Consider the following 24,522-nt stretch of genomic DNA (forward strand, 5'->3'; position numbering starts at 1 on the left):
ATAGGAATCTGTTGCAGCAACTGGTTAAAGATGAGACTGCTACTACTGCAATTGGGAAAGGACTATTTTTAAGCAGGATTTGCTCAGGGAAATGAAGGGATGGGTACATGTCTTGGTTGTTTGGCCATATTGGAGCTGAAGGCAGTGAAAACACAGATGTCTTGGGGAGGTCCTTACAGGCCTTGATGTGCAGTGGAGGGTTGAACAACTGATTTAGTTACGTCTTGTCATCAACTAAAATGTAATGCTCGTTGAAGGGAAGATGTTTGTTCATGCCAGGCTGCTACTTAGTGGACTGTGTGAAGGACTTAAAAATTCAGACTAAATCTGAGATGTGTGAGTCTGTTACTGCTGGAAAGATGAAAGAAAAATACAATAAACTGACAGTCAGAAATGATTGATTCAGAGCACATGCTGAAGACCAGGCAATTTCGATGATAGTGCAGAGAGAATACTTTGTTTCTTCTTGCTGCAAAGATAAAATGGATGGAACTTAATAAGCCTCATGATTAAAAGCTAGGAACAAAACTTAAGTTAACCACAACAATCTAAAAGGTTTAATAACCAATTATAATCAAGACATTTCTAGAAATTTTGTAATTAGTATTAAAGTTGGGTGTCCACATGAGTTTCATTGAAGAAGGAATTTGAGTGTTAGGTGGCACTGGGAATGGCTTCATGGGAGCAGTTGAGGTTGAGCAGGATGTGTAGCAGCAATGGGACTTCAGTTGGCATAGCAGGGAGACTTCATAAGGACAGCGATGGTGTGTGTTACGTTCATTTCTCTGTCCCTAGTGCTTAGCCTAGTGCCTGGCAGAAAGAAGACCACGAATTAACACTTAGAAAAATAGGTCAATGGATAGATGAGCAAAGGCCAAAATGGATAGCATCAGAGGTCCATTGAGGCCAATTTAGGGTTAATGGAGGTCAGGAGGAAGATGGAGAGGATTGGCTGATGGGGTGATAGATATTCAAAAGGGATATTAGAGTTCCCCCAACCCCACCCAATGAACAGGCAATATCTTCCAATGAATGAACCATGTTCCATTATTGCATCTTTTTTCTCACAGCCTCTATTCTCTGCATATCCCTTTCCTCTACTTCAACATTTCTTAGCCTTTGGTGCTATCTATTCCTTTGCCAAGACAATTTTTTCCCTTCAGCTCTAGAAGTTATTTATTCTTTTTCTTTTTCCTTGAAGGATCACTTTTTTTTCTCTTTTGCATGGACGGACTAGAGAATGTCATGGTAAGTGAAATAAGCAGGTCAGAGAAAGACAAGTGTCATAGATCTCACTTACTGGTGGAAGGTAATGGACAAACTGGACTAACAAGTGAAACAGAGACAGACTCATAGACACAGGAGGCTGACAACTCTGATGGTGGGATGGAGGGTAAAGGGATTGAGCAAAAAAGGAAAAAAGGAGAAAGAACTCATGGACACAGACCACAGTGTGATGACTGCAGGCAGGAGGGGGTGGGGACAGGTGAAAGAGAGTATAGGGGGAGAAATGGTAATGGAAAAAATAAAGTAAAATAAATATGAAAATGATGATTTTCCATGCATTACATAAAACACAGATTAAAGAGAAGCTAGCTATATGGAAACACAGGCTTCTCCATGTACCTTTGGGGGCTAGTGAGCTGTTTGCAGTGGGGCCCCTGATACAGAGCCACATGCTTTCCTAAAGAGACTGAGGAATTGTTAAGAAGGAGAGAATTTGGCAAGGGGGCCCTGCTGGGGTGGGGCTTCCTGAAATTGCACTCAAAATTGTCCTATGGTAGCTGAGCAAGAACTGAAAAATTGATCTAACTCTTGAGCTTGTGTAAGAAATCCACGATTTTCTACTGAGGAAGCATCTATGAGGAGGCATCTCTGTTCACCTATAGCCTTGTCGTCACACCCCGTTAGGGTCACCTTCCAGGACAGGTAGTGGGAAGAGGCACACTTTGGTGACTAGCAGTCTCTTGCAATATCTGTCCCCATTCAAGGATGGTCAAGAGAAAAGAAATATGGTCCTTTTAAAATATCACAAATTCCTTAGAGAATGTCAGTTGGCAATGGAATCTCAGAAAAGCACAGCTCGAGAAGATTTACTTTGTTAAAAGAAAATGATGAGCCCTGGCTGGTGTAGCTCAGTCGATTGAGTGCTGGCCTGTGAACTGAAAGGTTGCTGGTTCAATTCCCAGTCAGGGCACATGCCTGGGTTGTGGGCCAGGTTCCCAGCTGGGGGTGTGGGAGAGACAATGGGTCAATATATCTCTTGCACATCATTGTTTCTCTCCTTCTCTTCCCCACTCTCTGAAAATAAATAAATAAAATCTTTTTAAAACATGAAAAATTTGGAAGACATCGAGCACTGTAAAAACACAATAGGATATATGTCATACACATAGGAACCAAAAAGGAAATTTGGGCTTTGGTGCAGGCAGACATAGATAGGTAGTCTGGATGAAATTTTTAAAAAGCAAGTTTACACAGGAGGTAAGAACAGTAGTTAAATCCATCTCGAAGACAGTAAAGAGCTGAAAGAACAGTAAATAAATTGTTCAGTTTCTTCATTTTCTTTCCCATTCCATGAAGAATGAAAAACAAAAGTGAGAAGCTCTGCAAGTGACGCAGGAGGTAGAGGCTGAAAACGGCCCAGCTGTCATTGACAGGGCAGGGATGGTTCCCAGTGTGAAAGGAAACCTATACTTCTGCTTGGAGGATAGTGAGGTGAGGGTTACTCTGGCCAGCAAGGTCCCTGGGGCCGCGGTAGATGGAATTGAAGAATCGTGTGGATCCAGAGACACATAAAAAGATGCTCAATATCACTAACTGTCAGAGAGATGCAAATTAAAACCACAATGAGATACCACTTTACACCAGTCAGAATGGCCATCATAAACAAAGAAACAAACAACAAGTGTTGGAGAGGTTGTGGGGAAAAGGGGACCCTAGTTCACTGTTGGTGGGATTGCATACTGGCACAACCAGTATGGATGACAGTATGTAATTTTCTAAGAAAACAAAAAAATGGATCTGCCTTTTGACCCAGCAATTCCAGTGCTAGGATTATATCCTAAGAGCCTTGAAACACCAGTCCAAAAGAACCTATGCACCCCAATGTTCATAGCAGCACAATTTACAATAGACAAGTGTTGGAAGCAACCTAGGTCCCCATCAGTAAATGAATGGATCAAAAGACTATGGTACATTTATACAATGGAATTCTATGCAGCAGAAAGAAAGAAGGAGCTCCTATCCTTTGTGAAAGCATGTATGGAACTGGAAAGCATTATGCTGAGTGAAATAAGCCAGGTGGTGAAAGACAAATACCATATGATCTCACCTTTAACAGGAACCTAAACAACAAAACAAACAAACAAGCAAAATATAATAAAAAACACTACAATAGAGAACATGCTGACAGTGACCAAGGGGAGAGAAAGATAATTTAAGAGGAAATGGGGAAGGGTTTGCAGGAACCCTTCAAATATAAAGGACACATGGACAAAAATAAGGGGGGGGTGGATATTGGAGGGAGGTGGGAGGGCTGGGGGGGTAGACTGGGATGGGAGTAAAAAACAGAAAACTGTACTTGAACAACATTAAAATAAAAAAAGCAGTGTTCATCAAAATGACAAAAGCATTGGCAAAAAATATTTTCAGGTCTTATATCCATTAGTGTTCCCTGCTTGATTCAGAGTACTGCATCCCTGCAGTCTAGCTGGTGAACAATCCCCAGAAGAATCCTCTAAGGAGAGGGAAGATATCTAATCCCGAGAGACTGAAGAATTGTTAAGGTAATTTGTGGCACCAAGGCAGACAAAAAGAGTCACATCTATGAGTTCTGCTTTGGTTTTCTTATTTTGGTTTTTGTTTTGTTAGTTTAGTTTTCATTTGGCTTAGATCTGTGCATGTTGGTAGGTGACTCAGTTAAACACACACACACACACACACACACACACACACACTCACTCACTCACTCAAAATTGTTTGGAAGAAGTCCAAGAATATCAGAGTGATTCTTACTCCTTTGGGAGTGTATCCTGGAGGAAGGAAACCTCCCAGGTAAGCAATGGGGGAGTGTGGCCCTGAGGTCACGGTGGTGTGGGATTGGTGGGATAGCTGGAGTGGAAGGGAGTCTCACAGGGTGGCAAGCAAATGCAGGGGAATCTGAGGTAGAGAGTAGGCTTCAGGTTGTATTAAAGAGGTTGCAGAGTTGTGTGACCTTCCAAGCAGAGGGGACCTCAGCCGTGAGCACCTAAACAGTGCTCATGGTATCTGGTGGCCAGGACACACTAGAGTGGGGACCCCTGGTCAAGATGGCCAGGACATACTGCTTCCAGTGGATACCAACAATTCCAGATGATTCAAATGCTTGGGGGCAGGACGAATGATAACCTCTGCTGAAGTTTCTATAGCATTTAACAGTTGAACAACCTGATTTTTATTTGCATATAGGCTAGTTGATTAGTGTAGAAAGGTGCTGATACAATTTCAGAGATCAGATAATGGGTTCTGAGGGGGAATGTAGCAGTGAGTCAGCACAGTGCCCAGCATGCAAACCTCATGTATCCAAATCCACCACCTGTGTGTCCCCTTCACTGCTTCTCTGGGCCCTGTTGATGGTGATGACAGTCATTTTCCAGCTCACCTCTCTCCTGTCCCAAAGGACAGACAGGTGGTTACTGGTCTGTAGACTAGGAGGCACTTTCAGCCCCTGATTCCTGCCCCTCACTCATTCCATTGGACAGTGAGGGTCTGGGCCAGGCTGCTGTGTTGCACATGGCAGAAGTAGGGGCCTGTGTCTGAAGAGGGGACTTTCACTGTCACCCAGGAGTGGTAAGTGCCATCTTCATTAAGAACAATGTCTCCCCATTCATCAGTCTCCAGTGGGTCATCTGCCTGAGTCCAGTACATACTGACTGGTCTTGGGTAGAAGTTGTAGGCTATGCACTTGAGAGTCTTGATGTTTCCTGGGCCCTCCTGGCTGGTGAATGACACAGAGGGAGCATCTGTGGAGAGATACAATGGAGTGAGGGTCTGAAGGTGACGTTTCCCTGCTCAGTGCCTCCTCAAGGAAACTTGGAGAAGATCAGGGAAGCTGAGGCTTTCCATGAGCTTTCCTTGTGGGATAATGGAATGTCCCTGGCCACGTTCTTGCCTCCCAGCAGCCCCCCTTTCTACCCACTGTGTGCTGACTTCTGATGCAAAGAAACTGCGTGCCTTGTGGTGCCTGTCACCCACTGTCTGAGCCCTGCTCCTAATTTCTGTCTGCTGCTGTGCCATTGGGACCCTGCCCTGTGTCCATAGGACCCTCTTTCTCATTACTTGTCACTAAGTCTCAGCCTGTGACAATCAATCCTGCTCACACTTAGTCACCTTCATCCTTCCTGGGCAGACATTTTACACACCACAGTGAAGCCAGGAGGCATATCAGAGAGAGAAATGACTACAGGATTTGCCTGAAAAGTTCCTTTGAGCTCCCAGCCTGGGATCACCTTGATCTTTCTCAGCTCAGTGTGGGGGAGCAGTACATAGAGAGCACTGGGTACCTTGACGGTCCAGGAATGTCTTGCTGTATTGCAGGTAATTCCGCAGCATCTGGGGGCACTCCTGCTCCAGGTAGGCCTTGGCTGCTTGCACAGAGCCTTCTGTCTCCCACTTTAACTTGGTTTTCAGAGCTACTGGATGCAGGGGTATCCAAGCTGGGATTTCTGTGTTAAACTCAATATAGTCCTGGCCATCGTAGGCAGTCTTCCAGAATGCCCTGCAGTAGCTGTTATTTCGGATTTCACAACTAATCTCTTCTTGCATGATGTGACTTCCTGCATTCACCCAGACACCCCAGAAATCTGTCAACTTGGCATCAACTCTATTTTAATAACTCTTACTTTGCACAGTTTACAACCCAATAGGAAGATGGGTTTTGAAATCTGAACATTTACCCCTTTTATCTAGGCAATTAGGTTCTTAGCTAGACATAGAGCAGGCAGAGAGTGGGAAATTGAGTATGCTTTGGTGTTTTAGGCCAGTCTGAGATGAGACACCTTTTTCCCAGCAAGGGAACTTCAGAGAGCTATAGGCCATGGACAGACTTCCTGGGCCTATGTGGCTTCTCTTTAAATGAACTTTGTTTCACTATAGTGTGAGGTCTTGGAAATTGGACACTAACACACCAAAGTGCACTGACCAGTTAAATAAAAATTTTTGGATTTTAAAAGAGATTGTGTAATCTGTCCTTTTCCCCTGTTGTACCTGGCGTTAATGTCTCCAATTGAGTCAACATTAGTTGATCAGTTCTTTTCTCTATTGTGGTTTTTGATATTTTTATTACAAAGCTTTAATACCAGCCCCCTTTCCCAATTAGCAACACTTCTTCAGCCTACTTAGGAAAGGGGGACCAAACTGCTTTACTTTGATTATGAAAGTAGTTATTTACCCAATACTGATTAGTGCACAGACTCTGATCTCAAGTTGTCTGGGCTCAAATCCTAGATCTGTCTCCACTCTTACCTGGCCTGTTGCATAAACTTCAGCCATTAACCTGGTTTGCTTCCATTTTCCCATTTCTAAAATGGCACTGGCAATAGCAGTATGTAGAGGGTTATTGTGATCATTGCATGTGTCATTACATGTGCTGAGCACATAGTGGTCAATGAAGGTCAGGTCTTATCATTTCCTAATACCCTTGTGTTCATCTCTTTATCCTCTTTGCTCATGGTTACTCACATCAACATTTCTACTCCAGTCAATCAGGCTTTGTTTCAGTGTCCTTCCCGGACACCTGTGCCACTCCCTTTCCTATTTCCGAGCACGACTCAGGCTGTTTTCTCACAAGGGCATCCCATTCCACATCCTACAGGCTTCTGAGTAACATTTGCCTCCTTTTGAAAACTTTCATATTTCATGTAACTTCTTGGGTATTTTTATACTCAGAAAGCCATCTTTTGACACTTACCCTGTAACAATTTAAAATCACCAGTTCACGAGGCCAGTGATTGTCTGGCTTGGAGGTTAGGCAGTGTGTGTCAGGAGAGAGTGCTGGGCTGGGAAACTAGTCTCTGTGCTCCACTCTGCACTGGCTCCTCACACCTCAATTCTGATGACCCCTCCACCCAAGTCTCCTCATTATGAACAGGAGGGTCTTTATGACTTTATGGAACTTTAACAGCTTGTGGTTTTCAATTCAATCCTTCCTGAGCTGCTAGTTTGAGCCATAGTTCATACTGAATACTTTCAATAATTCAGCATATTCATTGTCTGTCTTAGGTTATGGGGCTCCATGGGAGTTGAGCCAGGCTATATTCTAGCTTTCATGGAATTTGCCTAGATAAATTTTATGGAATCTCTTGGAGGCAGGACTCAATGTCCCAGTTTTTGCAGATTCAGACCAGATAATTAAGTGCAAGCTCACTGTCAAACAGCTAGTGAATGGCAGAGTCAGCACCTGAACCCTGGTGAGAATAACCCCAAGGTTAACTCACTTCCCATCTAGCATCCTTGCATGGAGGTGAGTCGAGACCTTCTAAAGTGGGATCGACCTTAGACAGGTGGAGGCGTGGAACTGAGAGGTCAGATGTACCTCAATAAAGGCTGATACTGCCTTGACCAGTGTGACTCAGTTGGTTAGAGCAATGTTTTATAACCTGAAAGGCTGTGTGTTGGATCCCTGGTGGGGGCATGTACAAGAGGCAGCCTATCGATGTTTCTCTCTCACATCGATGCTTCTCTCCCTTTGTATCTCTCACTTTCTTTCTCTCTCAAAGCAATTAAAAATGGTGGGGATAAAAAAATAATAAAAAAGGCTCATGTTGACTTCAGTTGATGTGAGGTTGAGGTCTGGGAGTGAGGATGGGGAAAGTAACAATGAACTAGGAAAACCCAGGTGTGTTGTGGGGGACAGGTATGCAGAAGTGCCTGTGTATCTCTGAATGTGCTACTGGCTCCTCCTATGGCATGACAGTCCAGCCTGCAGACTCGGTTCCACTCACAACTGCAGAGCTGCCTCTTTAGCTAAGACCTTCTACCCCAGCAGTCCATAAGTCACTTACCTGTGTCCTTGTAATAGTCCATGATTTCTTCCAGGTTCTTCAGAAAGAAGTCCCCCCTGGCCTTCTGACGTTTACTTACTTCCTCCCAGTCCTCCATTCCTTCTATTTGTTTCCATGGGCCCAGGGGCTCAGCCTTTCCACTTTCATGATCATAGTGGAAGAAGGCCTGGTCATTGAGGTAGCCAGTGGCCTGAAAACTGGGGTAGCCTGCCTTGGGCCCAGACATTCCAATGGAATGGAAGGTCAGAGAATAAGGCCCTGCAAAGGAGGAGAAAAGATTCAGATGTGGGGTTCACACAGAGGAATCCCACCGTGGCACAACAGAGGACAAGGAAGGGAGGCCTGGTCCCTGGGCTTCCTCCTCCCCAGGTCTCTCCACTCCACTGTCAGCCACCCACTATTGGAAGCTGAAAGAATGGGCTCTACTTCTATTCTGGGGATGATATTTCAGAGACCATATTGTCTCTATTACTACATTGTCTCTTAGCACATCAGAGATAATATTTCTCAGTCTTCTTGTAGGTATATTGGGACCATGACTGAGTTCTGTCAAAAAGGAATGTGAGGGGAAGTGATGTCTTTCTTCTGGTTGGAGGCCTGCAAGCTGGTTTGAACCCTTTGTCTCTCTTCTATTTAGGTGATGACTGTGGAGGCCACAGGATGAAGAGAAGGGTCCCCAAATGCAAACCACCTGGATCCTTGAGTCACCCCTGGGAGCACAAAAACTTGCCTGATCAGTATTCATTTTTACATGAGCAAGAAATAAACATTTGTTGAGTTAAGCCACTAAAAACTGTCCTTGTCACTGGAACATTATCTAGTTGAACATGACAAATACATATAGTTAGAAAGTGTAGGAAGGAGAATTGACTAGAAACCCCAGGAAATGACCTGGAATGGATTAACATAAAGTAAGAATAAGTTGAAGTTCAGATAGGCCAGGGCTGCCCCTGCTTCTGTCTTTTTTTTTTAGGAGAGTCCCTGAAATTTTGTGTGAGTAAGGGAGTTGTATATGATTGGAGCATTTTCTTTCTTTTTTTAAATGTATTTTAAAAAAATTGTATTGATTATGCCATTACATTTGTTCTATTTCCCCCCTCCGTTCCCCTCTACCCTGCACACCCCTCTCCCATGATTCCCCTCCTTTAGTTCATGAACACGTGTCTCAAGTTCTTTAGATTCTATATTTCCCCTACTATTCTTACCCTCCCCCCTATCTATTTTCTATCTACTGTCTATGCTACTTATTTTCTGTACCTTCTCCCCCCTTCTCCTTCTCCCACTCCCCTGTTGCTAACCTTCCACATGATCTTCATTTCTATGGTTCACTCCTGATCTAGCTGTCCTCTTAATTTGCTTTTGTTTTAGGTGTGGTTGTTGATAACTGAGTTTGCTGTCCTTTCACTGTTTATCTTTTTTATCTTCTTTTTCTTAGGTAAGTCCCTTTAACATTTCATATAATAAGGGCTTGGTGATGATGAACTCCTTGAATTTGATCTTATCTGAGAAGCACTTTATCTGCCCTTCCATTCTAAATGAAAGCTTTGCTGGATAGAGCAATCTTGGATGTAGGTCTTTGGCTTTCATGACTTGGAATATTTCTTTCTAGCCCCTTCTTGCCTGTAAGGTGTCTTTTGAGAAATCTGCTGACAGTCTGATGGGAACTCCTTTGTAGGTGACTGTCCCCTTATCTCTTGCTGCTTCTAGGATTCTCTCCTTCATTTTAATCTTGGGTTATGTAATTATGATGTGCCTTGGTGTGTTCCTTCTTGGGTCCAACTTCTTTGAGACTCTCTGAGCTTCCCGGATTTCCTGGAAGTCTATTTTCTTTGCCAGAATGGGAAAGTTCTCTTTTATTATTTGTTCAAATAAGGTTTCCCTTCATGACTGTTCCTCTTCCCCTTCTGGTACCCCTATAATTCGAATGTTGGAGCGTTTAAAGATGTCCTGGAGGTTTCTAAGCCTCTCCTCATTTTTTTGAATTCTTGTTTTTTCATTCTTTTCTGTTTGGTCATTTTTTCTTTCCTTCTTGTCTATTCCCTTGGTTTGAGTCCCAGTTTTCTTTTCATTACTATTGGTTTCCTGTGCATTTCCATTCATTTCAATTAGTTTAGCCTTCATATATTCCTCTAATTTGTGACTAAAATCAACCAGTTCTGTGAGCATCCTGATCACGAGTGTTTTGAACTGTGCATCTGAAAGTTTGGCTATTTCTTCATCACTTAGATTTATGGGCTCTGGGGCTCTGAGTTGTTCTTGAGCCATGTTTTTATCTGTTTGTGCCTGTTATGTATGAGGAGAGGCACCTTAGGAGTTCACCAAGGTAGGGACGCCCAAGTCGTTGGTTTGTGATGCTGTATGTGGGGGCGGGGGTCAGAGAGGGAGCAATGGCAGTCCTCTCCACTCACCCTGTCCGGTCCACCTCACTGCTCACCCCCGCCTGTTTATCTGAGTGCAAATGTGCGAGTCCACTGCCCTGCGCCAGGGCCTGTGCAGTCTGTCTCAATACTGTCTCTTCACTGGTTTATCTGTGCACAAATGTGCAACCCCAGACAGCCAGCTGTGCTGCACCTTCCCTGGGTCCACTCATAGCTACCCCACACCTGGGATCCGCGCTCTCGGCTGCCTGTGCGCCTCCCGGGTTGGGGAATGGTTTTTGCCTGACCCGCTCTGCTGCTGGCTTCACCCCTCTCACAGGTTTAGCTGAGCAGTTTGTTGTTTTTGGACTCCATATTGTTCTATTTTCTGTGGTTTGATTGCATTTATTGTTGTTAAAACTTTATTATTTTTAGATTTGTTTGTGCGAGGAAGCAAAGTGTTTCCACATACGCCTCCATCTTGGTGGAAGTCTGGTTGGAGCATTTTCATAATTAATTTCAAAAGTTGCCTGACAGAACTCTCATAGGTGGTACCAATGTTATAGGTCATACAGCAGATTTCCAGTTCTACTACTGAAGTTAATCTCTTAGTTTCTGAATATGATTATAATTTCACTTAGTAGATATCGATGAAGCAGGTTCCAGTTTGTAATGTGGGCGAGCCTCCTCTAATCAGTTGAAGACCACAAGAGAAGAGACTGAAGTGTCCAGAAGAAGAAGGAATTCTGCCTCCAGACTGCCTTTGGACTGAATACTGCAACACCATATCTTCTCTAGGTCCCCAGTGTGCTTATTAGCTCGAAGATTTCAGACTTCCTGCCCCCACAGTGGTGTGAGCCATAACCTTAAAACAGTCTCTCTTTCTATGCACATATATATCGTTCTAAAGAACCCTGACTAAATTAAATTTTGGTGTAGGATGTGATTAGTAATCTAAATATGATCAGCTGTTATAAAACATGTATTCTGACAGCTTGTGAATGTAATAAATTCTAAACTTGTTCCATTTAGCTTATATCATCCCGAAATTTTGTAGGAAAAAAAAAAACACCTAACTACTCTGTCTTAAAATTGACCCTAGTTCTGCCCGATCTCCATCTGACTTCGGTCCCAGTCACTAGCCTTCCAGACCCACTGTTGTAGTGACTAACTGTGGAGTGAGAGAATGCTTTTGTTTCTAGAAGCACCCTTCAGTTAACATGCTAATGTGCTTTTACAAATGCTCTTTGGAGTTGCTGTATTTATTTCTGAGAGACAGACAAGTGTGTCTAGCCATTGGAAGGAGGGAGGAACAGAAAGTTCCAGCTGTGTGGCCCCTGCCCTGTCTTGGCTGTGACCTAGGACAGGTCACTTCACTTGTCCAGGCCTTAGTTTTGTTCATTTGCCTCCTAAGAATTTTTAATTTCAATTATTTAAGGTCTTACTTAATATGGATCCAGAGGGTCTCTAAATTGCTTCTAGAAGCATGTGAGCTGAGTTAGCTGACAGCCTGGAACACCCATTCCTACCATATACTAGGAATCCTGGTTTCATCTGGGTCCCTCTCCCAGCCCATCTATGCTGTTCATTACTTACACTCTGTTCTCCTCCATACCCAGCCCTTGCTTCCCAACTTACCATCTTGGGTTTCCTGTGGGACTGCAGGACCCAGAACAAGCAGTAGAGACAGCAGGAAAGGCAACATCATGCTCGTTGTATCTGAGTGAAAGGTTCTGAACTTCTCATGTCCTGAAGCTGATTACTTGGAAGGAATGCCAGGTGTAGTTTCAGAAATGGCTGGGTTTTGATCCCCTCTCTGGTGAGGTGCCAGGATGGACTCCTTTCCTGACTGTGGCAAAACAGGATAAACAGGGCAGGCCAGGTTGGTTGGTTTTCTCAATAAGTCTACAGACAGTCTGCCAGTGGAGAGCTGAGATACGACCTGGTATGGGGACTTTGTCATGGGTCCATGCTGCAGCGTTGGTTGCCCTGTTGGCAGCAGCTTGTGTTTACAGAATGAATTCCATGGTGTGATTTGGTCTGTGCTTCTCTTGCCTAATTCTCAGTCTATCCATTGATTCTGAGAACTAACTGGTAATTCTGCTTAAAGTCAGAATAGGAATGTGTTTCAGTAATTGATGATGTAACTGCTACTGAAATTGGGACAGGATGTTTTTGGGCAACAGTCACTCAGGGAAATGGAGGGAGGGGAACCAAGGTTGGTTATGGGGCCAGACTGGAGCTAAAGGCAGTTTAAAAACTTATATCGGGCATGTTCTTGCAGGCCTAAAAAACAGTGGGGGGTCAAACAGGTGACTGAGTGGTAGACTAGAATAAAATTCCCAGGAAGGCAAAATATGAGGTGCCAAATAGCTGCTACCATAGGACAGTGTGAAGGATTTGAGAAATGCAAGGACAGAGTCTGTGATGATACAGTCCATGGGGCTGGAAAGCTTAGAGAAGAAGAAAATCAACTCAAAAGCAGGAAGTATTGACTTAAAGCATAGTCTGGAAATCAGGTAATTTCTATAATAGGGCTTAAAGAATCATTTGGCTTTTGTAGTTTTAAGGATGAAACTGACAAAAACTTAATAGTGCTTAATGATTTAAACCTAAGAACAGAGTTCCGGCCAAGATGGAGGCATAGGTAGAAACCCTTTGCTTCCTCTCACAACCAAAAGAAGGATAACAACCAATCTAAAAATCAATAAACAATCAGAAGCACCAGAAAGTCAAACTGCATGGAACTCTGACAACCAAGGAATTAAAGAAAAAAATGAACCAGAACAACCAGACAAGTAAGGCGGACCCCACCTGGTTGGCGACTCAGAAAAACTGCTGGGAGGCAGCTGAGGGGCAAGGCTGACTGCAGAGCTCTAGGCGGAGCTTTTGTGTGGGAGAGACTGACTTAAGGGGAAAACCGAGACTCAGAGCTGACTGTGGGCTATGGCTGGGGTTGCTTTGGTGAGAGATACTTCCAGTCTGACTCAAGAGTCTGTTGCAAAGTGGGCTAGAGACTAGCAGGTGAGCTGCATTGCTCCCTCTCTGGCCCCTCCCACACAGGCAGCACAGCAAAGAGGGTTGCCAAGCCAGGTGAATACCTAAGGCTCTACCCCTTACAACTTACCAGGTGCACCAAGACAAAGAAATATGGCCCAAATGAAATAACACAGCAAAACCTCAGAACTAAGTGATGAGGACATTGCCAACTTATCTGATGGAGAATTTAAAGCCCTGGTAATCAAAATGTTCACAGAGCTGATTGAGCTGGGTTGAAAAATGAAAGATACTGAAAATGAAATAAAGCAAAATATTCAGGGAACCAACAGTGACAAGGAGGAAACCAAGATTCAAACCAACTATTTGGAACAAAAGGATAAAGTAAATATTCAGGGGGTTCAGAAAGACGAAACAAGAATCCAAAAAAATGAAGAGAGGCTGAGGATTCTCTGGGGCAACCTGAGATGTTCCAACATCCAAATCATAGGGGTGCCAGAAGGAGAAGAGCAACAGTGAGAAATTGAAAACTTATTTGAACAAATAATGAAGGAAAACTTCCCCAATCTGGCAAAGGAAATAGACTTCCAGGAAGTCCAGGAAGCCCAGAGAATCCCAAAGAATTTGGACCTGAAGAGGAACACACCAAGGCATGTCATTATTAAGTTACCCAAGATTAAAAACAAAGAAAAAATCCTGAGAGCAACAGGAGAAAAGGAGACAAATACCTACAAAGGAGTTCCCATAAGGCTATCAGCTGATTTCTCAAAAGAAACCTTACAGGCAAAAAAGGGGCTGGAAAGAAGTATTTGAAATCATGAAAGGCACAAACCTATACTATAACCAAGATGACTCTATCCAGCAAAGCTTTCATTTAGAATGGAAAGACAGATAAAGTGCTTCCCAGATAAGGTCAAGTTAAAGAAGTTCATCATCACCAAGCCCTTATAAATGTTGAAGGGACTTATCTAAGAAGAAAGAAGATAAAAAATATGAACAATAAAATGACAATAAACTCATAATTATCAACAAATGAACCTAAAAGTAATGAAGAAAAAACTAATCAAACAGCCAGAACATGAACAGAATCAGAGAAATGGACATCACACAGAGGGAGTTCAGTGGGGGAGGGTGAAGGGAGGAGTAGGGGGGAAAAGGTACAGGGAAGAAGCAGCATAACTGGTAGGCATAAAATAGATGGGGAGAGGTAAAAAATGGTATAGGAAACAGAGGATTCAAATAACTTATATGTACAACCCATGGACATGAACTAAGGGAGTGGGGATGGTGGAGGGTTGGAGGGGCAGGGTGGAGGGAGGATAAAGGGGAAAAATTGGGAAAACTGTAATAGCATAATCAATAAAGAATGCTTAAAAAATAAACCTAAGAACAAAAAATGAGTTTTCATATCATAATCACAAAAACTTAAAATATTTTGTCTAATAGCCCAGTGTGATCAAGACATTCGTTCACAGCTTTCATAATTGCTACTAATGGTGGGTGACAACAAGAGCTTCACCACAGGAGGAAGTCGAGTGTGGAATGGTGTCAAAAAAGGCTTCATGAGAGATGTTGTGATTAAGCAGGACGTTGACAGGGCTAGAATTTCTGTTGGCAGCAGGGGGCAAATTTTAGAAGGACAGCGGTAATGTGCGTTAATGTTCATCTCTCTGTCCCTAGTGCTTAGCCCAGTTCCTGGCAGAAAGAAGACAATGAATAAACACTTACAAAAACAGATCAAAGAATAAGTGAGCAACAATCAAAAGGAACAACACCAAACCTATCTGAGGGTCATTGAGGCCAATTTGGAGGAAAGAGAGCTCAGGAAGAAAACTGAGGGTATGGCAGGTGGGGTGATATATTCAAAAGGGAGTTGGAGTCAGGTTCCTGAGGACCCCCATCAAAAGAACAGCCAATGTCTTCCAGTGGATCAGGCACATTTTACTATTGCATCTTTTCCTTCACAGCCTATGTTGTCTGCATACCCCATCCCTCTACATTACCAGTTCTTAGCCTTTTAGGCCATCTACTCACTTGCTGAGACAAATTTTATTCTTTTTTAATTAGAAAAATATATGTATTTATTTTTTCCTTTCAAGATAATTTTTAATGCATTATAGATAAAACACACAGAATAAAGAGGAAGACAGTTACATGGAAATGTAGGCCTTCCCATGTATCTTTGTGGCCTGATGGATGGTTTGCAGAGATGTTCCCCGAGATACAGAGCAACATGCTATCCTAAAGTGACTGAGCAATTGTTAAGGAGATAATCTGTGGAAAGGAGGCCCTCCTGGGGTGGGGTTTCCTGAAATTGCACTTGAAGTTGGTCCTACCTGAAGAGGAAGCTGTTGGTGTTCTTTGTTGGGTGGGGAGGAGGTTGCTTGGAAAGACCCACTTTGGTTCTCTGGATCCCCTTTATCCTCCTTGGGGTAACCAGTAGATCCCCATGGCCTGGTCCCAAATTCAGGCTGCATCCCTGTCAAGACCATGTGACCCTCATTTTTCAGGTGCTTCACATCCTCCTACTCAGCAAAACTCTTTCTATCTCTTTTGGGCAAGCTGTGTTAGACCTTCACACCTCCTTTGAAATCTCGGCACTTCCAGGAAATTTCTCTGGGTGCGTGAGTGGCTCCGTGTCCTCTCCTCCTCTCTCCCATAGCCTGCCAGGACCCCAGTCTTTTGAGGTTTCCTCCTTCTTGTCCGTGTCCACCCTGCATCTCCTCTTATAAGTGGGGTGAGATCTCACATTCTAACCTGCCTGAGCCAGTAAGTATGTTTTTACAATGCCTGGTTTATTCAGAGTAATGTGGATCCCAATGCATTTTTAAAAATATTTTTCACATCTTTTAGCGGTTATTTTGCAGCTATTTGCCTCCATGCCTCTAAATAAAACACTTTCTTGATATTTCAGTGCTAGGCATTATAAAACCAATATTCTGGATAATGATTTACCTTCTTTCCTTTCCCAACCTCTGCCACACATGCCCATTTCCATTTTCCATCCTCTCAATATAAAGATTATATATGAGAATGTAGGTTAGATCTATATCTATTGTTTTCATTATTATGACTATGTAATTAATAACTTTACAGCTCTGCTATTAGTAAACTATAATTATTTTACTTTTCCGAATAGCTTTTCATTTTCAATGGAGCTAATAGTTACTACTTTTTAATGTTTTTATTCAGTTGTAAAATCCTCACCAACAATATTACTCTCATTGCAGAACATTCGGAAATCTCAGGCTTAGACAAGTTGCTTTCCACACCTTCCCTGGATCTCCTTTTCTATTCATCCTGGGAATTCCGTCTCTTACCTATGCAGCATCTTCTATTTCCATATATATATATATATACATATATGTATGTATATACACACATATGTGTGTATATATGATCTTCCTCTCAGCTTATTTTTATTATTTATTTTTTTATTCTCCTTTTAAAAAAATTATTTATTTATCTTTAGAGGGGAAGGGAAGGAGAGAAATATCAATGTATGGTTGCCTCTCGTGAGTCCTCTGCTGGGAACTGGCCTGCAACCCAGGCATGTGCCCTGACTGGGAATCAAACCGTGATACTCTGGTTCGCAGGCCCACGCTCAATCCACTGAGCTACACCAGCCAGGGACGCTTATTTTTATTTTGATGAGCACATTATCAAGAAGCTTCTGGAGGTAAAATTTTTGAGTGCTTGTGTATCTGAAAATGTCTTCATTACACCCTACACTTGATTGACAGTTTGGTTAGGTATAGAATTTTAGGTTAGAAAAAATAATTTTCTTGAGAGGTTGAAGGCATCTCTCTGTTGTCTTCTAGCTTTCATTGGTACACTTGAAATATCTAGAGCCTTTCTGATTTCTGATTCTTTCATGTGCAATCTGTTTTCTTTTTCTTTCCTGGCCAGAAGCTTGTAAAATATTTATATTTTCTCTAACTTTTGAAATTTCGTAACAATATGCTTTGGTATGAATCTATTCCTTCTTGATTCTTTCTTTATGGAATTCCTATTGTATAGCTGTTAGAAGTCCTGGTCATTAATGTTTTAATCTGTTATCCCCTACTATCTCTTTTTCTTTTTACTATAGTTTCAGGGGGGTTTCCTCAACTAAGAGAACCTCCTTTCCCTTGGCCGAGGGGCTCCACAAACAGAATGACCCATCCCTGTACTACTGTACCTAATGAAAAACCTGGAGCTTTCCAGGGACAGTGGGAGGGGCTGGAGTGGCATGCCAATGGCAGGAGGAACCTCCCTTCCCTTGGCAGAGAGGGCTATCCACAAGAGACAGAGGGAACATGGGGAAGGCAGGGGTGGGGAATATCAGGAATACTCTCACCAATCACACTCATGGCTGGGGAGGAGGGTGGCCAAGGGAGGGGCAGCAAGAAGGGCAATCAACCCTTCATGCTTATGCCTGTCAGGTGTCACTGAGTTTGGCAGTGATCACTGCAAGGGAGGATGTTCCTCTGCCTGATTCCTCTGGGAAGCTCAGAAAGGAAATAGGTGCTCTTCGCTTCCTCCATGATTGACCTGAGAACCATGGGTGGGAGGCGGGCATCTTGGGTGATGGCTGTGAGGGGAAGCAGGGAGAAGAACACCAGCAGCCACCCCTGGGGTGCTGTAGATTGGAAGGAGCATCGCAGTGATTCTCTCCACATCTCAAAACACACAGAGGTTTAGGGCAGTGAGCAGTTTTAGCCCAGAATCCCAAACCTTTCCTGTGTCCCACATCCATGAGAGTTGCCAGTGATCAGTATGTTAGCACCATTCTGAGGCCAATCTGCCTCGTCAGTAGGAGCACTCAGCTTGTGAATCAGGCAACAACCGGTTGATTGAGCACAGAGGTGGGGTGGGGGAAGGAGTAGGGGAGAGTGCTGTTGAAAGGGGCAATTAGCCATGGGCCTTGAGGTTCTGGCACATTCATCCGGGCATGTCAAGTAAGCAAAAACCCTGTGTGATCTTTACCCAGGCCATCTCTCAGAATAGCATTTGTGGAGAGAATCCTCAAGGGATGAAGTACTGATTCCCTTTGGAGACAGATCAGGCTGATGACAGCTGGCTATAAAAGCTTGCATTCCTCAACCTCGGTGTTCCTTGACTGCAATGCAAGTCTACTGCCTGTATAGCATCAACCTGTGTCCTTGCAGTGACTGTCGGGGAGTTAGGGGCCCAGGACCCTAACCCTAACCCTGGTCTGCGTGATGCTCACACTGCTTATTGTGCACGATCAGCGGTCCTTTGTCCCTACCCCAGAGCTCTCCTGTCTTCTGTCAGCCTCCATGAAACAGTAACAGATTAGTTTCTTGGCTCGAAAGTAGGGTTAAATCCCAGACTTTGACAATATCTGCACCTCCTCTATCTGCTTTCGGATCCCCACTAGCAAAGGGGACTTTGTGTGCCCAGCTGGTCACCCTGCCTGTTGATGTATCAAGCTGATCAACCAGCTGTGGGGAAAAGCGGTTGCGTAATGAAGGCCCCTCTTGTGTAGATGTGCTGGGGCAATTTTGGGGAACCTGCTCAACCACTGCAGGGAAAATAGGATGATTCAGCTCTTGCTGCCAGCCTCCTGGAACTCCGCGGCAGACCTAATGTCCTCTGTTCAGTATGGTCCAAGCCAGACTTTGACATTTGTATTGGTGTTTCCTGAGTCTTAGCGGTAATATCCCGTCGTGCCACAAGAGGGAACCTATCGGCAGACTGGGAGAGAAAATCAGATCTGCTGACTCTCTTGAGTCAGCTGAATAGTTTATTTCTTTGGAGATCTTGCGAATATTGAGGTAAGAGACACAACAACACTCACAGCTATTCCAAAACCAAGTAAAAATACTTTTAATTTTTATATTATCTGCAACTTTTCTTTCCACCCAACTTAACAGTTCAACTGCCTAGTCCAGTGACTGACTTGTAGAGTGATTCCAGCTCCTTCATCTTGCTTTTATTATTCTCATCCCAATTCCTGATGTCCCCATCTCCCTCACCCATTTTCAATAATTCCTCTTTGTCTCCACCTCCCTGAACGCGCACTTTCCGGGGTCAGTGTAATCCCTACTTAGGGCTTTGATTGACCTTCTTCTGATTATTCAAGACAATAATTCCTAAGTAGGATTTTACTCAATATAGTAAGCGTTATGGTTAATAATCCAGATTTTACAGACATTGAGCAAATTACTGAATTCTTCTGTGGCTCAGTTTCCTCACTGCTAAACTGAATATTATAATAATTTTATCACAGTATCTGTTACATAGTACTTGCCTAATAAATAATACCTACTGTAATTACCTAGTGTCCCCCTCTCTGTCTTTATCACTCCTGGTACTTACAACTTCTCACTACAACTTTTCTGTTCTAGCCAATGTCCTTCCTAATCCCCTGTGCCTTAATTACTCTTACTTAGGAGATATGGTCTAGGCTATTTTCCTGATCTCTCCTGGCAACTCCAGATTCTCTGCAGCTTTGAGGGGGGAACATTTTGTTTTCTAATCTCACTCTTTATCCCTTATTTTATCAACAGTTCACCAGGTCTGAGGAACTAGCCTCTTGTCTTGTTCTACCTCTTGCAGTCTGTATGTCCCATACAAATTACTTGAGTCTGTTTTCTCATGTGTAAAATGGAGGATCCTTAGTGTCCCATGTAGCTGTAACAGTGTATGGAAAAAAAAATGTCATTTAGTGAACATTTAGCATGGACTATGAACTGTGGACTGTATTTACTGAGCAAGTTCTTAATGTGGAGCACTGTCCTTGGCAATGAGGGTATAGCACAGATCAAGAGATGCACTGCCTCTACCCTCATGAAGCTTACATCGACTTGTTTTTAAAAACTGACTTCTTATGACAGCCATGAGAGGACTCACTGATGCAATGGAGCATGGATGATAAAATTCCTTTATTAAGTCCCTGTGAAACAGTTAGTGACAGGTGGAGCCACCACATGAACCCAAGTTTGGCTGACCCCAAAGTTGGCTCACTTTCCACCCAACATCCCTGGGCATGGGTGAGTCTGAGACGTTCTTAAAGAGGATCAGCCTCAGACAAGTGTGGGTGTGGAGCTGAGAGATCAGATATGCCTGGTAAAGAGCTGACTCTGAAACCATTTTCCGTGAGAGTCAAGGCCTGGAAGTGGGGAGGAGGAGTGATGGGGAAAGAGAAAGCAGCTGTGTTGTGGAGGCGGGGAATGCAGAAATGTCTGTATATTTCTGCTTGTGTCTTTTGTTCATCTTTTAGGGATCTGATATTTCCTTCCCACTAAATCCTCTTTTCATGCCTGATTGGGACTGCTCCTTGGTCTTATGAAAACAGCACATACCTATGGGCAAAAATAGGTTTACAGCCATGAGTGCATGAAACACAAAGTTTATTTCTTGTATAATATATTTTTCCATGCAAACAACTGTAAACCTACTTTTGCCCACCCCTGTATGTACCTTCCATCCACAACACTCAGTTCAGTCCACTGGTTTTCTCTGTCTTTGGAATAGTCCATGGTATCTGTCAAAGTCACCACAAAGATGTCCTCCCTGGTCTTCTGAACTTGGCTTTCCTCCTATCCTCTATTCCCATCCCTGGGCTGGATGGTCCCAGGGACTTACTGCCTTCACAATCATAGAAAAAGAAGGCTTAATTATTGGGGTGGGCAGTGGCCTAAAACCTGGGGAATACCCAGGGATGTGGAAAGTCTGGTATAAAGAAAGTCACAGAGCAAGGACCTGCAAAAGTGGAGAGGACTTTGAGGAGTGGGTCAGCTGTGAGTCCCACTGTGGAGCAGGAGACAGTCAAGGAATGCCTGGTCAATGGGATTAATAGCTACTTCCCAGCAATGCATGCCCACATGGGCAGAAGGACTTGCCTTTATTTGGTAGAAAATGCAGGAAGAAGAATCTCCTAGAAATTCAGATAATGAATCAGAAGGCATCGGTATGTAGTAAAAGCAGGATGTGGCCTTATTTAATCACCAGTTCTTCGGGCTAAATTGTTGCTAAGTTGGATCTTTCCCATAGCAGTGAGAAATGCATTTGTAAACATTACAGATTTTAAACCCACACAATATTAAGAAGTTATTAGCTTGTATTTTTGTTTCCTCCAGATTTTCATGTAATGATGGGCCCAGGGTTAACTTAGCTCCCTTCTCTCCAGATCCCAGGCCCAGTACCATTATATCCAGTTCTCTGGGGTGATGTTTTCTTTCTTGTTCTGATACTTCCCTTCTGTTGACCCCTCCTCAACCCTTGTTCCTGGTGGTGTCTCACTTTGCCCCAAACCTATATCTGTATCACAGATAGATACATCCACCTGTGAGAAAGAGGGCGCATTGGAGAGAAGATATTTCTTCCCATCATTGTGGGGTGCAGAGATGCCAGACCTCTACACTTCTTTCTACTCCCTAACCTTGGGTGATCTTTGCACTCTGGGTGTCTTGCTGCTCTAGGTCTTGGCACATGTTGTCAACATATGGCTGTGGGAGGAGGCCGGTCTCATCTGGTGGGAAGAGGAGGGACAAAGAGGGTATTGTCTGATGGACTAAAGAAGTGGGATGAGAGTTCTCTTTACCCTTGGGGGCTCCTTTCCTGGCACTGATCCTCAGAAATTTATTGTGAAAGAGAAGTTTTGTCTTGGTGTTTTAGGGTCCTGTCAGAAGCTTAGAAATAATTAGGCAGAAATGCCCTCCCTCCAGCCCCCAGCACCAACCTTGGCCTCCTTCCCTGATACCCACACTGACTCGGGCACTGTGGACATTTATAAATGGGGCCATTGAAGAATCAGAAGAAATTTGTACAACTTTGAAAAGTATCCATATTCCCTATGCCCTGTTCATCTCATCACTTGCCACCCCCACTTCAGACGTTTAGACAAGGGCTTTGGTCACTCTGGCTGGACCATTGGTATAGCCCTGAATGATGGGGTCAGAGCTCTTGGTTTACAAAGAGAATTGTTAGTTAGTTTTAAGTAAGTTAGACTGAGAACCCATCAGTTAATGGGTTGAATATCCATCTGGAAGTACTCTCCAACACCATGCAAGGTGCATGCAGTAGTGATATCCTGAGTTCTTCTCCAAAGTAACCTGCAGCCATTTACTCAAATAGCCATTCAACATAGAAGGAGAATATTGAGACCTTTTGAGGTTACATGCATGATTTGAGCTGGCACTGAGAACCCTGAGAATCCAAAACTCTATCATAGCACATGTGGAGGTTGGGTAATAAATTGAGCCCTGTCCCAGCTCTCTCTCACAGTTACAGCTTACATTTACTGCCTCTACAGATCCACCTAGTATTTATTTCCCACATTCTAGAATGTAGCATCAGAATGGATGAACTTAGCAGATGGCTCAATCCCACATACATTCCTTGACCACTGAAGTAAAGTTATTACATATCAAAGGGCAAATGGGTGCTCTCCATCCCCCAACCCTGCTAGGTCAAGAGAATAAATAAGAAACTATGTTGCATCCCAGGAAAAATGGCAGAAAACAGTGGCATCTTCGAATAATTAAGGAATGAATGGCAGTGGTCTCCATCATATCCCCAATTAATTCACCAGCCAGGGTCCTAAAAACCAGAATGAATTATAGTAGATGGATTACTGAAGGATTAACCAAGTAAGAGCCCCACCATTTGGTCACTGGGCCAGAAGTAGCATATGTAGTAGAGCAAAATAACATAGCCTTTGTTACAGGTAAGTAGCTATTGATCTGATTGATGTGCATACTGATTCACTCATTGTTAGAACAATGTGTAAAATTATTATTATTAATTTGTTTTTAAAAAGTTTAAATTTCAACATTAATTCTTACATCTGTCTGGTTAGTTCTTTTCCTTGGAGCTTCACATTTGCCTTGTTCATCTACAGTGTGTTATCGGTGAAGAATTACAAGTTACATTGCAAATTTTGGGGGTCTTTGGTTACTGAACCCTTGGTAAGCATTTACTTGGTTTTAGGAAAATCTTGCATTGGAGCTACCAGCAGAGTAAATCTTAGCAAAACTTTTCCACGACTCAACAAACAAGCATTGGTAAAGAACACAAGATCATGAATTGTTCTCTATTTTTGTCAGCAGTTTCACAAACTAGTGATAACTTACAGTATTTGCAAATATATACTGAATTATTTTAATCAACTGTTTTTGTGTCTGCTGGCACTTGCATAAAATATAGTAAATCAGACTTATAAACCCATCAGATAGTAGAAGGTAATTAAATACTGTCATTAAAGTCAGGAGGGAAAATGAGTGTCAGTCTAGAGCTCTATGACTAACTAAATAACAATTCAAGATTGAGGATACATTAAAACCTTTTAAAGCCGAAGAGGATCAAGAGTTTACCCCTAACGGTTCTCAGTAGAGGAACTACTGAAGGTTGTACTTCAAGAAGAAGAAAATATAGATTCCAGCCAAGACGGAGGCATAGGTGGAAATATTGTGCCTCCTCGCACAACCAAAATTGAGGACAACAAAGATTTAGAAACAAAAACACAACCAGAACAGAAAGGAAATTGAACTGTACGGAAGTTTGACAACCATTCAATCAGATGGGTAAGAGGGGTGGAGTTGGTGGCTAGAGAAGAGGGGTGTGGCAGGACAGGACAGTGGCTGCCAGACCCAAGAGCGCAGGTGGTGCGGGGCTGATGGCAGTTACACATTCTCGTGCAGATAAACTAGGCAAAAATGGGCAGCAAGACAGACCGCGCAACCCAGGGCCCCAGAGATTGGAAATAAAGCCTAAAAGCACCAGTTGAAAAGGTGCCGGGAGAGACTCCCAGCCTCACAGGAGAGTTCCTTAGAGAGACCCACAGGGTCCTAAAATGTACACAAGCCCACCCACCTGGGAACCAGCACCAGAACAGCCCAATTTGCTTGTGGGAAGTGGTAGAAGGGACTGAAATCTGAGAGAGAGTAGAACAAGCACCATTGTCCCCTCCTGACCCCACCCCCACATATAGCATCACAACCCAGCAACTGGGTTGACCCGCCCTGGTGAACACCTAAGGCTCTGCCCCTCACTATGCATAACAGGTGCAACCTGACCAAAAATGTCTCAAACAGAAGAACAAATCAAATCCCCAGAGCCAATACTTTTAAGCGACCAAGAGATAGCCAACCTAACAGATGCACAGTTCAAAACACTGG

At 43.4% G+C, this 24,522-nt stretch overlaps 1 protein-coding gene across 1 annotated transcript; it reads right to left on the minus strand.

Annotated features, from left to right (window-relative positions):
• Positions 1 to 1,408: 1,408 nt before the first annotated feature.
• On the minus strand, positions 1,409 to 12,348 carry LOC119041597 (zinc-alpha-2-glycoprotein-like). The gene is made up of 4 exons (XM_037134964.2): positions 12,038 to 12,348; positions 8,043 to 8,300; positions 5,544 to 5,816; positions 1,409 to 5,003 (listed from the first exon to the last, which is right to left on the minus strand). The coding sequence occupies exons 1-4, from the start codon at positions 12,105 to 12,107 to the stop codon at positions 4,723 to 4,725; spliced, it is 882 nt and encodes a 293-aa protein (XP_036990859.2). The 5' UTR covers positions 12,108 to 12,348; the 3' UTR covers positions 1,409 to 4,722.
• Between the last annotated feature and the right edge of the window lie 12,174 nt (positions 12,349 to 24,522).

This window comes from Artibeus jamaicensis, unplaced genomic scaffold (assembly GCF_021234435.1).
Source record: "Artibeus jamaicensis isolate MK-2021 breed Jamaican fruit bat unplaced genomic scaffold, CSHL_Jam_final contig_956, whole genome shotgun sequence".
NCBI lineage: Eukaryota > Metazoa > Chordata > Mammalia > Chiroptera > Phyllostomidae > Artibeus > Artibeus jamaicensis.

Coding starts and splice junctions, on each gene's coding strand:
- LOC119041597 (XM_037134964.2), bottom strand. CDS start 12,107: ATGATGTTGCCTTTCCTGCTGTCTCTACTGCTTGTTCTGGGTCCTGCA. Junction 8,301..12,037: donor CCCACAGGAAACCCAAGATG/GTAAGTTGGGAA, acceptor CCTCCTTTGCAG/GGCCTTATTCTCTGACCTTC. Junction 5,817..8,042: donor GGACTATTACAAGGACACAG/GTAAGTGACTTA, acceptor GGGTGAATGCAG/GAAGTCACATCATGCAAGAA.